The sequence below is a fragment of the Gadus chalcogrammus genome, chromosome 18 (genome assembly GCF_026213295.1).
Source record: "Gadus chalcogrammus isolate NIFS_2021 chromosome 18, NIFS_Gcha_1.0, whole genome shotgun sequence".
NCBI classification, from domain to species: Eukaryota; Metazoa; Chordata; class Actinopteri; order Gadiformes; family Gadidae; genus Gadus; species Gadus chalcogrammus.
Window position 1 is genome coordinate 9,275,759 of NC_079429.1, and position 13,599 is coordinate 9,289,357.

Consider the following 13,599-nt stretch of genomic DNA (forward strand, 5'->3'; position numbering starts at 1 on the left):
TATATGCGTACATGTGTATGATGTTTAAAGTAATAATAATCAGATGAAATGTACTTTAGTCATCGCAGATGGTTTGATGTGTTTAAAAATAAGCTTTATTATTATTATGATGTCATTATAGTATGGTATTATCATGATGTTGAGTCACAAAACACAAAATACAAAAATATGCTAAAATGGACTTATATGTCTATACCTTGTATATTCATGGTTTTATTCTATCAGTGTCTGATGTACATTTTTTGTTAATCTTTTAATTTACAATGTAACATGTAATCTACAAGTCTGCCAGGGACCAGGGACAAACGATTCCATGGTAAATTAACAACTCGGTTCCTCAAATGCAGAGGAAGCCGCCGCGTCTCTTTGGTAGCCTTGAGAACCAAACAATGATATCCGGAGCATACAATATGCTCTCCCGCCAGCGTCTATCCCCCACACACCGCCTGTTACGCGCATGTATCATGGGAAACCTAGCTGTCATCCGGAGGGGCCCTACGTGACGTCACGACGCAAGCAGGGCGTTGTTTTTCCATAATGAGGCGCTTTAAAACAGCAGCACGAGCCTTGGCACTAATTTAGTCCCAGGCATTCAGAGCTAAGTGGAACTACTGCTGTGCTGTTTGGGGGGAAACTTGCTTTTACTTTGCCTTTCAAGTCGGACTCCTTTTTTGTTGTTGTTGTTGTTGTGGAAATACAAGCACTAAAAGTAAGTGGAATTTTTGGTCATCATAACTTTATGATCTGTAAACATTTGCCCACGGCGCGTTTGGATAGAGCGGCGCTGGGTTGGAGATTGGGCGCAAGGACCAGATGCGCCTAATATTCAAATTTATACAAAACGCTCTCACTGGCTTGATGTTTCTTTCTAAGTCTGTATGGTTCTTATGTTGAATCGCATTGTGTTAGAATCTAAATAAAAATAATTGTCGCAGATCAAAACACCCATGCGTTACAGTCTGCTCGCATAAACGGGGATAAACTGCGCCAAACGTTGGTGATGATCGAGGTGGAAAATCACCAAACGCCAATTTCTCCTGAAATATTTCTGATTAGTTTGTTAAAAAAAACAACAATGCTCACGTTAGGCTCCAATCACTGCCGAACACTCATCGGTCAGTGATGTGAAGTTTCACCAAGGCGCGGTTGGGCAGGCGCACCCTTTCGCTCACTACAACTATGGATCATCAGTGACGGTTTTTCTGTGTTTTGTGTTCCGTGTCCAGCCCTCACCGCCAGCATGCTGCTCCTACTACTCGGGATCGTCTTCCTGCACGTCGCTGCTTTGGTTCTCTTATTTGTGTCAACAATTACCAGCGTAAGTATAATTATGGGTTTGCGTAATAATGAATGATGGGGGTCATACAGTCTGCGTTATTATCAGAAATATTAGCCTGTTCGGATCTGAGTTGAGGTAGTTGCTGACGTTTAATAATGTTGTTTACGCACTTGTTGTTCTTTTGGTATCAGGTATGGACGACAGGAAACATCGGTACTTCGGACCTGTGGCTGAACTGCACATCTGTTGGAGGGCTGCAGTGTAACCCCGCCAGCGCCGGAGGTAGGACCCTTTCCACTTTTCCGCTTATTCTTCTTCAGTTTGCGGCTCGGCAAGTGCAGTGTAACCAGTTTTTCAATCTGTTTAAATCCTTCTATCAACGAGATTAGGCCTACATGTATGTCCATTCCATCCGACTGTGAACTTAAACGACGTAGCTTTTATCGGTCGGGGAATTGATGGCCAACTAAACATTTTCCAATGTAAAACAACAGCAGTGAGACGGTAGAGAGGAGAATTTTTCATTTGGAATGAATTCTGTGGGCAGTGTGGGCGTGTCCGTGTGCCATCCGCAGCACTGAGGCCATCTACGGGATACAATGTGTAACTGCAGCTTGTCAGGTCCCCCCCACCTGATAGGCCGTCACTGTATAAATAGTAATGCCCTGATGTCCATATCCGAGCCCCATGTTTGGGAGTCCATACTCAGAGGGAATGGAAGGTTTGGGAGGTCTGAAACAGGGTGTGGCAACAAGAGTATTTCTAGTGTTAAAGTATGCAAGCGTGTAACTGTGTGTGTGTGTGTGTGTGTGTGTGTGTGTGTGTGTGTGTGTGTGTGTGTGTGTGTGTGTGTGTGTGTGTGTGTGTGTGTGTGCGCATTTCAACATCAGGGAGGCCTTGGGACTTCTATATGCAGCACATACTACGTGCTAAGAGATGATCTATGCATGTGTGTGTGTGTGTCTGTGTTTATATGTCTGTGCAGCGGCATTATTAAAAACCAGGACGGCAGCTGCCTTTTCTGAGCCACATTTAGACAAAGTGATCCACCTCTCGTGTGGACGTTGAACCTCAGCTATTTCACTTGCAGTGTAGAATGGTTTGTTTTTCTTCTAAATCAGGGCAACATCATAAAACATTGGGGACTTTGAGTAGTATCGCTTTAACGATTAAAGCTCAACAAGGAATTATCCGCTGAGGTACTGCAGAATGCGATGTGTGTGTGTGTGTGTGTGTGTGTGTGTGTGTGTGTGTGTGTGTGTGTGTGTGTGTGTGTGTGTGTGTGTGTGTGTGTGTGTGTGTGTGTGTGTGTGTGTGTGTGTGTGTGTGTGTGTGTGTGTGACTGTGGTAGCAGGGCTCTAGATGATGTCATGTGTCTAGAATGAGTGGTGCTCGGACCGGTGTATGTGCGTGCCCAGTGTGCACGTGTGCTCGATGTGTGTGTGTGTGCTTAGTGCTTAGTCTGTGTGTGCCCGGTGTGTGTGTGTGTGTGTGTGTGCCCGGTGTGTGAGTGTGTTTGGTTGGGACTATGGTATGCCCTCTGCCAGCTGGATTCAAAGCGGCTAGTCAGTTTGTTTGAGTTGCTTTCATCAGGGCACTGACGCACACTGTTTGTTTAAGAGGGCGTGCGTGCCCGTGTGTGTGTGTGTGTGTGTGTGTGTGTGTGTGTGTGTGTGTGTGTGTGTGTGTGTGGTGTGTGTGTGTGTGTGTGTGTGTGTGTGTGTGTGTGTGTGTGTGTGTGTGTGTGTGTGTGTGTGTGTGTGTGTGTGTGTGTGTGTGTGACGTGTGTGAGAGGACGTCATGAGATTGAAGATAGCCCGATGGTCCATGCAGAAGGGCCCGAAAAGCCGGAAACTCTTTCACATTAAAAGTCCTCTTCTCAAGCTTTGCCCAACAGCGAGGTGTATGGAATGAGGCAGAAGCTCAGTTTGACTGCTTTTTGCTATGATTGATCCCATGAGGAACAGGGTTTTGTGAGGTTTGATCAGTAAGTAGGTGATGCACAGCTCGTGATGATCACATGCCAAAACTCATGTTGGTCATTGTGGTTTCTGTAAATACCCGAGACTTCCCTTAATCGTAATCGTCATTTCAGTCAGATGAGATCCCTTAATTGCCAGTTTGCCACCCAAGGGGAACTTCGCGTGCACCTATTTGACACTTGAACATCCCAAGGAACAATTGTACAATTGTAATTGTACTAACTTTATTCTCTTTCATGAGCATAACTCAATAGACTCTTGACATGACCTTCAGTCGGCTTGACCTTCAGTAGACTTGGTCCTCAGGCGTGAGGCAGAAAAACATCCACAGACAATTTTTCTGTTGTGAGTGACCAATGGGGGGGAAACTAACCTACACACACACACACACACACACACACACACACACACACACACACACACACACACACACACACACACACACACACACACACACACACACACACACACACACACACACACACACACACACACACACACACACACACACACCCCATGTTGCTGTGTGTGTGCGTGTCTGTCTACATCCTTCATTTGAGCACTGGTGTGTGTGCACCCACATACACATACACATACACATACACATACACATACATACATAGACACATATACACACACAGACACACGCTGGGATATTCTGAGCCGGTGAACCACACCTCAGGCGAGGAAATGTCCCTGTCAGAGTTAACCGCCCTGTCAAAGGAAGGAAGCGCTTGCTGTGTGTTTATCTGCAAGTGGCGATAATAGGCATGCAGTGTATTTATAGTCGCTGTTGAACTCCTCATCAGGCTTTAGATGGAATATTTTACCTTGTTAGATTCGACTGAATTTGCAGCATACATCATTGAGGCAATTGCGTCATCATGACATTCAATTTCAAAACAAAATCCACTCTCCCCTCTTCCTATTGATTTGAATGTTTGTGCGTGTCCGGTGTGTGTGTGTGTGTCTGTATGTGTGAGTGTGTGTCGAGTGGACGGAGACAATGTTGAGTGCATTTTCACTGCCCACCGGTGAGCCAGTGGGGGTCTCATGTTTCCTCCTCTTATGTATCTGTGTCTAAAAGAGAAGTCCCAACCATGGCATCGGGAACATAATTGTTATTTCCAGTAACCTGAAGCCAATCCCATTACAACTACCAGGGCCCTTTATCCACCTGCTGTTATCCTCCCCAACCCTGTCTTAAAAACAGAAACTCTCCAGAATGCTGTCCACATGGTTCTTCTAGTGATGGACACTTAACCTGTTTGAACATTAATGTCACAAGGATATTTACAGTGGTGCTTTGAGTTGATTGGTTGAAATGAAAAATAGTAAATCTCAACCAAATGAATGAATTCATATTAAACGTTAAATGTATTGTGTAATGTGTAGGTGAATCTCCAGCGATAAATAATGCAACATGTTCACTTAGTGGTTACCCATTGAAACCCAATCATGTATTTCATTTTTAGAACGCACTGATAATGTACCATTAAGTGAGGCGGTATAATGTTCAAATGCTAAAGTTATTACATTGCAAGTATACTGTGTACTGGGAATACAACACACTTTCCATGCAAGCCAAAGCAATGTGTAAAAGCTGCCCCTTAGTGCGTTTAGTTTACCTGCACTATTTATTTGCATTCTTCACTTCCCCTTTTTCACGCGGGCGGGTGGTAGTGCTGAACCAACTAAATAGTAGTGGAAGGAGAGAGAGAAGGGGGGAGAGAGGGTGAGGTAGAACGGAAACCCGAGAGGAAGGGAATGATTCGTGTTCAACCCTCGGACAAGAAATAGACCCTGCTTGGAAATCCTAGCATTCCTGGCTAGGTGCCACACACACACAAATACACGCACACACCTCCATACATACATACATGCATACACGAGCGTGTACGGGGACACACCTGCACAATTCCACGCACACACGCACAGACAAACACACAGATATGCACTGATAGATTGGTCTTTGCTGTCAATACAAGGGACTAATGGGTTAATGGTTACAGTAACCTGGCCTTGGAAGGCTATCAGCTGAGATCAATAGGGAACATTTAGGTCGTAGCTCACCTTATGTGGGGGGAGGACCATAGCTTTTAGAAACAGGATACCCAGACCTTCACTGTTCTTAATCTTTTCCCGGTAACCAAAATGGAGGATGTATGCAAATTTGCTGCACTCTGCACTGGCGTTGTTGTGATTCGTTTGTGGAGTCTTGTTAGTTGTTTATTCTCAGCACAATTATATTTTCCATCTATCTCTTTTCCATTTGCAAATCGAGTTACAATTGTTGTCTTGTTGAATTGTTGACCTCTTTGTTGATGGTGATGATAATGGACTATTCATGATCGCCTCCTCTCTCTCTCTCTCTGTCTCTCTGTCTCTCTGTCTCTCTGTCTCTCTGTCTCTCTGTCTCTCTGTCTCTCTGTCTCTCTGTCTCTCTGTCTCTCTCTCTCTCTCTCTGTGTCTCTGTCTCTCTCCCCCTCTACAGAATGGATCCAGGCAGTCCAGGCCGTCATGATCCTGTCCATCATCTTCAGCTGCATCTCCCTCATCCTCTTCTTCTGCCAGCTCTTCACTCTGCAGAAGGGCGGCCGCTTCCTCCTCACTGGAGTCTTCCAGATCCTTGCCGGTAAGTCCACGGTTCTTCCTGTCCTTCCCTCAACCTCCATCCCCTCCAACCCTCTTCCCCTCGCAATTACCCGGCTCATATCCAATGTCAATCCCGAGATTCGAGCCGACACGACCCACTGTTTTGTCTAGTGGGCTGGGGCGGTGGGGTGAGGTTGGGGAGGCACTGCCTAGTGCCTGCCTGGAAGACAGTGCCTGGTTAGTATGAACCAGCAGACAGACAGACAGACAGACCGGCCAGCCTGCACAGATAGACAAGCAGACACACATACAGGCCTGGACCGATAGATGAGCAGACACAGAGACAGGCCTGGACCGATAGATGAGCAGACAGACAGACATGCCTCTCCCCTGTTCGGAACTATAGCCTTTAGCTAGAGGGTTAGCCTCTCCCCTGGTGAGGACAGGATTGTTAGCCTCTGGCCTAGTCAGTAGCCTTTAGCCAGAGCGTTAGCCTCTCCCCTGGCCTGGACTGAGGTCAGTAGCCTTTAGCCAGAGCGTTAGCCTCTCCCCTGGCCTGGACTGAGGTCAGTAGCCTTTAGCCAGAGCGTTAGCCTCTCCCCTGGCCTGGACTGAGGTCAGTAGCCTTTAGCCAGAGCGATAGCCTCTCCCCTGGCCTGGACTGAAGTCAGTAGCCTTTAGCCAGAGCGTTAGCCTCTCCCCTGGCCTGGACTGAAGTCAGTAGCCTTTAGCCAGAGCGTTAGCCTCTCCCCTGGCCTGGACTGAAGTCAGTAGCCTTTAGCCAGAGCGTTAGCCTCTCCCCTGGCCTGGACTGAAGTCAGTAGCCTTTAGCCAGAGCGTTAGCCTCTCCCCTGGCCTGGACTGAAGTCAGTAGCCTTTAGCCAGAGCGTTAGCCTCTCCCCTTTCCCTGGACTATACACAGTGGCCCAGTGGAAACAGGGGTGGGCGGACACACAATAGCGGCTGTACAGGTGCCCACTCATCCCAGCCGGCGCGGGGCTTGGCGCAGGGCCAGACACACAAGTCCAAATGTCAGCAAAAGGGTGCCGGCGGGCGAGTGGGTTTGAAGAACAAACACAGAACCCTGACGCACGGCCCAGCCGCCAGGCGAGAGGGAGAGGCGGGAGGCGGACACAGCGTGAGATGAAAGGAGGAGAAGAATCGGTCACAACCCCAAGCTTATTCTAGGATAATTCAGCGTGGATAAAGATGGAGTAGGCGGAGGAGGGGGGAGGAGGGAGGAAATTCAAATCCCTTCACTGTGGGTTCACCTCGGGACACGAGGCAGGCCGGGGCCCGGGAAAAAGGGATGCAGTGAAACTCAATCTCGCCGTTGAACCGCAGACGTTACTATTTGTTATTTTTCTCGATGTTGGCTATTGTTTTGTCTGATTCGCTCACCCTTTTTCTCTCCTCTCCTCCCCTTTCCCCTCCCCCCTCCCCCCTCCCCCCTCCCCCCGCCCCCTGGCAGGTCTGTTTGTGATGTGCGGCGGTATCATCTACACGGTGATGAGCCCCAACTGGGTGCCGGAGACGGAATCCTTCGGCTACTCCTACATCCTGGCCTGGGTGGCCTTCCCCCTGGCCCTCATCAGCGGAGTCATCTACGTCATCCTAAGAAAGCGAGAATGAGAACCCCACCCTCCAGCCCGTGACGTGACCCGCCACTGACGCCCCCCCCCCCCCCCCCCCCCCCAACCCTGCATCAACCCCGCCCAGCCCAACGCCTCCGTCATCTATGATCCTCTCCCCTGTGCTTTTTTCACCCAGTAACCTCAGCCCACACCCCCCCCCCCCCCCCACATGCGAGCGGCACCATCCACTCCTCACGCTAACGTAAAGGAGGAGGGAGGAGAGGGGAAGGGAGGGGTCTGATGTTTGTTAACCAAAGGCCCGCCTTCTGAAGCCGTCAGGGTCCCAATGCATCCAGATCCAAAACAAAAGGGGTTAGCAGAAATACTACAACCAACAACAACAAGAAAAAAGACGAAATCGACGACGACTCCAAAGCAATCAATCATTACTGTCTCTATTTGAGGATGTATATAGTATCTATGGTTTAAAACCTATTTATAACACTTTTTACATATGTGTACATAGTTTTTGTGTTGCTCTGTCGACAAAGATTCTGGCAGGTGCTTTGTTTTTCGCTGATTAAGTGCCTCTGTGTTGTTTGTAACGAAGAAATAATGACATGCCGTTTCGTTTTCTTGTTTTCTTTTTTCCTTATCCTGTTTCCTTTTAGTAATCGCCAAAGAATTCGTTTAAAAAGTATTTTAACCAAAAGCATGTGCACACAATAGAAAATGAGTAGAATCAATTTGGCAAGAGCTACAACTAGTTGTGACATCCAAACACAAAAGAAAACAACAAAATATACAGTAGATCTAGGATAGACATTCGATAGCTTTGGTTATTTTCTATTTGTGAATTTTATTGACGTTATTTTTCTATTTCAAAGACGGTGCTATATATTTACCATTCCGATAAATTACAGCTATGATTTACAGTTCAGTTAGGAGTTACACAGGCTGTCATGACAAGAGTGGAGCGTACAAGCTGTGTAACCTGCTTTTATAGTGAATACAGTCAACACCATGTCTAAATAAATACCTTATTTTGTTCAGCTACTGTAATATGACATTTAATGTTAGTTTGGCTAATTTGCTTGGATGATTTAAAACCATGTCAAATGTCAGTATTGTGCAGTCATCCAAATATTTGTTTAGTTGGTTTTTATAACGAAGGCTAATGGTACATTATTACATTACACTTTTTTTTGTATTTTAGCTACTGTGCACACAGCTACTGTTCACACTCACTTTTGTTTTTATTTTGCTGTATGACCATTAAACTCTCCTGATGCCAGCTTGCCTCCGGAGAACAATGTTGTAACGACGCACTGTGGCGCTAAAGTGCCAGCTATGCTAACTCGGCTAAAAGGAATCACAGCCTCTAGCTCAGGGGTGCCCAACCAGTCGATCGCGGTCTACCAGTAGATCGCCGACAGATCCCAAGTCGATCGCGAGGGGTGAAGAAAAAAAAAAAAAAAAATCTTTTTTTTTTTTTTTTTTTTTAATAAAATTAAATTTGCGCGGGACATATACGCGCGGTAGCGCATGTGCTGTTAACAGCAGTTGAAAGCCGTCAACAGTAGTTACACACTCCTAAACGTTGGCATGGCTGAGGGGAAACAAGCTAAGACCTACCATTTTCACCCTGAGTGGGAGGAAGATTATTGATTATCGTTGAGAAGGTGCCGTGCGCAGACGGAATGAAACCCCCACTGAAGTCCGTAGGTTCACGATACAACCCCCCCCCCCCCCCCCCCCCCCCCCCCCCCCCCCCCCCCCCCCCCCCCCCCCGTCAACAATTGTTCTCTACCCCCCCCCGCTTGAAGGTAGGTTTGCTGGTAGATCTCGGGAGGTTGGCTACTTGAAAAGTAGATCTTGGGTCAAAAAAGGTTGGGCACCCCTGCTCTAGCTGTTATCGACATTATTTTTCTACTAACCCAATTCAATATATCAATACAAGCAGAGATCAAGCCATATTTAGAGACGACCAGATAAAACATAAACACACACATATGTTTAAAGAGAATTTACATTTTTTTTTTTGGCGGGAGTTTTACGACTGATTCAGTTTGCAGTGGTGAGACATTGCCATTTTTTTTTACTTGAAGTCCATAATAATGTAATTCTCTTCTCTACTGTATGATATACTGTTTAAAAAGTTGTGCGTAACAAATGTTATTGACAATCTAGCCTGAATACTTACATTATTCAATAAAAACAAAAAACGGAAAAAACCAACAGGCGGAAACTAGTTTACAATTCTCACATGTTCTGATATGTCGTGTTACACTGTAATGGGGAGAGTGTGTGTATTAATGCTTGCAGTTACATTATGAGTTGCTAGTGATTCTATAACAGATGTTCTAGTAATATCCCCTAAGCTGTTGGGGTCTGAAAACCTTGCAGCACACACACCTTAGTTACGATGTACGTTATAAATTCTATGGAAGACAAAATGTATGGAGAAACATCCATCACATTCTACGAACGGACAACATGCAGACAGATCCACAGACAATGAATGTGTTCGATAAACATAGACACACATCTGTATGTTCTAAAATAACTCAATAACCCAATAAAAGACTAATATTCAGCATGCAACGGCTACCGTTCAGTGTTTTCCCTGCTTGGGTGAGCCTACCTGTAGACCACACCGGCTGCTGTAATGTCCGTAATCAGCTACTTACAGGCCCCCCCGCCTCTGTTAGTAGCTGTAGGGTAGGGTTAGGGTTAGGGCTAGAGTAAGAGGGAGGTAAATGAGCACGCCCCTGGCTGATGACTGTGATCGTAGTATGGACATGTCTATAACAAAAACGCTGGCACGACGTGTGGTCTTGCGTTTCCGGTCTAGCTTGGCTTTGCTTGTGATCACCGCTGGCTTTCTTTCCACCCGCTGCATCAGAAAGGGAAACGCAAATTCTGTAAATGAAACCAGTTTTTCTCATTCTCTCTGCCTCTGGCTGATAAAAACTCATTTGAGATTGTGTATTCCGCTAAACACCAACAACAAAAAAAGGTAATTCTGAATAAAGTAAGAAATTCAGCATGCGAGCTCGGCCTACTCTGCACTTGTTTTGTCAGGTGATTTGCGGGAGCGGGGTTCAGTTAGAAGTGATGTCAGGTTTCTAATGACAACTGCCTTGTGGGAGCTGTAGGCCCACATCAACAGCTACATCTGCCTGTCAATGCTATGCTCTGTCCTGTTCTATCATCTGTTACTGATATATTACCATAACTACTTTGAAGTAATCAATAAAAATGTTTTCCTCACAACAACCATGGAGCCCAAATACATTTCTTTCTTTCACAGCAGTAGGCCTACTTTAAACGCAGATTATGATCATCCAAAAAGGTCTGCATGTGTGTGTGTGTGTGTGTGTGTGCGCCCTTCTTTTCCTCAACAAAACTGAGAGATGTGTTTGAAAAGCCTACCATGTTATATATAGGCGTTAAATCTCACTTAACCAAGGAACCATTTTATCACAAACTATGATTTTTACTGGTGGTATTTTCTGAATCTCCCACCATGAAACGGTACCCCTAGTGAAGCCCATCTGTTTGTGTCTGTATTAGTGTGTGTGTTTGTGTGTGTGTATGGTTGTGTGCGTGTGAGTATATGTGTGGAGTTTGGTTGTGTTTGTGTGTTTGTGCTTGTGTGTGTGTACGTTTGTTAGTGTATGTACGTGTGTGTGTGTGTGTGCAGTGTGTGTGTGTGCAGTGTGTGTGTGTGTGTGTGTGTGTGTATGTGTGTGTGTGTGAGTTTGTGTTCATGGTTGTATGTGTGTGTGTTTGGTTGTGTGTGTGAGTGTGTGTGTGTGTGTGCGCAGTGTGTGTGTGTGTGTGTGTGTGTGTGTGTGTGTGCGTGTGTGTGTGTGCAGTGTGTGTGTGTGTGTGTGTGTGTGTATGTGTGTTTGTGTGTGTGTGTGTGTGTGTGTGTGTGTGTGTGTGCGTACGTGTGTTGCTGCAAGCTTGAAGGGTCATAGTCACCAACAGCCACTCCTCAAAGCACATAGCTCTAGGTAAAATAGGGACACCGCTCTGAGGGTATTTGTGTGTTGCGTGTGTCTGAGTTTGTGTTTCTGAGGTAGTGTGTTGGTGAGTGTTTTTTTGTGAGTTATTTTTTCATAATATAGTTATAATATCACAAACAAACAAAGTGAAGATGTATCCCTCTTTGACATACATTCTCGTTCACCTTCTTGCCAGTTTGTAAAAAATGTTATGCGATAGCACCCCCTATGTGGCGGGTGCTGAATGACTGTTTTTTATTCTGGGCTATGAAATGCTGCCCTCGTGTGGTCAGACGTTAACAATGCATCCACATCCACTAACAATTCTTCCATCACTATCCTTCGGAGCGAAAGGCTCCCACCCAATGTCGGTCATTTTTCTCCATCTGAGGATGTTGAGGACCATTAGGCCTCTGAGCCAATTTGCGGTCCTTTCTGCCATTGGCATGTGGGGACCCACAGAAATCCCCCCATTTTTATTTTTTACACCATTTATCTTCTGTCTGTTCCTCTAATGAATGCTCCTCCCTTTATGCAGATTTAAATGTTTTTGTGGCACAACTCTGCATGAACGTTATGGAAAGGAGACAAATTATCTTCACTTTCAATGCTATTCACCAATTGAGGATGCATTTGCATTGCATTTACACAGAATCCAGGCAAATTCAAACATGGGTACAGGGGATTTAATGCATTTCTTGAATATTGGAATGTATTTAAGCACATGCAAAATTATAATTCATATATGTATGAATAATAAGAATGCTGATTGCTTTTTGGTTAAAGTTAAGTCAAAATGCATTTAGTGGAAGCTTACCAATATAAATAGAATTGTCATGAAGCAAATCAAATCTTAACAAAGTCTACGAGATACTGAGAACGAATTTTTGCTATACAGATGGTAAAATACACTTACAACTTGCCAGTATGTGGTCTTTTAATACCCATTAACTACAACAAGCCCCTTGGTAGTATTAATTTCGAAGTTCTATAATTAATGAAAGGGCATTAATAGACACACACAGACACACACAGACACACAAAGACACACAGACACACATACACACACACCACACACACACACACACACACACACACACACACACACACACACACACACACACACACACACACACACACACACACACACACACACACACACACACACACACACACACACAGACACACACACACACACACACACAAACACACACATGCGTGCATAGTCATTAAGGAGGGCATTGGGGTGAGGAAGGAGAGACACGAGACAGATTGATGACATCATTTAACAGGGACACTTTGTTTGTCTGGGTCCACTTCTCCCGTGACGTGGTCCCTGCGATGATGAGCGACGGCCATTACATCGTAGCGCACCACATCGCTCACCCCTCAGCAGCCGTTCCTACATTTAAATAAAGATAAGGATGATAATAACGCTAATAATGCTCTGCTGATGCTATCATGTCTACGCCTTCTATTTCTTCCTACTTTTCTGCTTCCACTACTACTTTCTACAACTGCGTCAAATATGAGTTCAACTACTAGGCTACTACTACTACTAATATATCGATAATTACATTGATTGTAATCGTTATAATAATTGCTAATGCTAATACACTAGAACATGATGCCATAATTATTAAACAGTTAATAATCAACATGTAAATATTCATAAAAGCTCCTAAATCCCATTCCTATCATTTTAAAAAACAATCGGTTAAAATAAATAAAAATAAAAAATAAATCTAAGCAGTAATAACACAACAGAGCTGACTGTTAACCCCCACGTGCGATCTATCAAGGGTTGACTCACGCCATCCCTCATGCAGGCTGTGACGGCTGTCCGCCACACGGCGGTATGCTGCGAGTCGACTCAGAGCCATTGTTTCATCTTCACGGGGTCAAGGACGAGAATGTGAAAGGACCACCTTCCCCCATTAATGTCCTCAAACCACGCCCCTCGACCCCCACCACCCAAATACCATTATCACCCCAAATTCAAGTCTGTGGGGAGACAATATTTTCTAATTTCTGCCACACAATGAGGGGGTTGGCGGGGGGGTTGGGGGGGGGGGGGGGGATGCAAACAGAAGGTTCACCTTAATCTATCAGGGCTCCTTCAGAGGACGTCCATGGCGTGCGGAGACAGGGCCGAC

At 45.4% G+C, this 13,599-nt stretch overlaps 1 protein-coding gene across 1 annotated transcript; it reads left to right on the plus strand.

The window, feature by feature from the left end:
* The first annotated feature begins 565 nt into the window (after window positions 1-565).
* On the plus strand, window positions 566-7,530 carry pmp22b (peripheral myelin protein 22b). The gene is made up of 5 exons (XM_056577402.1): window positions 566-709; window positions 1,227-1,318; window positions 1,471-1,561; window positions 5,756-5,896; window positions 7,328-7,530. The coding sequence occupies exons 2-5, from the start codon at window positions 1,241-1,243 to the stop codon at window positions 7,486-7,488; spliced, it is 471 nt and encodes a 156-aa protein (XP_056433377.1). The 5' UTR covers window positions 566-709; window positions 1,227-1,240; the 3' UTR covers window positions 7,489-7,530.
* Window positions 7,531-13,599: the final 6,069 nt, after the last annotated feature.

What these genes read in the sequence shown, in the direction of transcription:
- pmp22b (XM_056577402.1), top strand. Translation starts at nt 1,241, where the DNA reads ATGCTGCTCCTACTACTCGGGATCGTCTTCCTGCACGTCGCTGCTTTG. An exon ending in TTGTGTCAACAATTACCAGC is followed by an intron (nt 1,319 to 1,470) that starts GTAAGTATAATT and finishes TTTTGGTATCAG; the next exon opens with GTATGGACGACAGGAAACAT. An exon ending in TAACCCCGCCAGCGCCGGAG is followed by an intron (nt 1,562 to 5,755) that starts GTAGGACCCTTT and finishes CCCCCTCTACAG; the next exon opens with AATGGATCCAGGCAGTCCAG.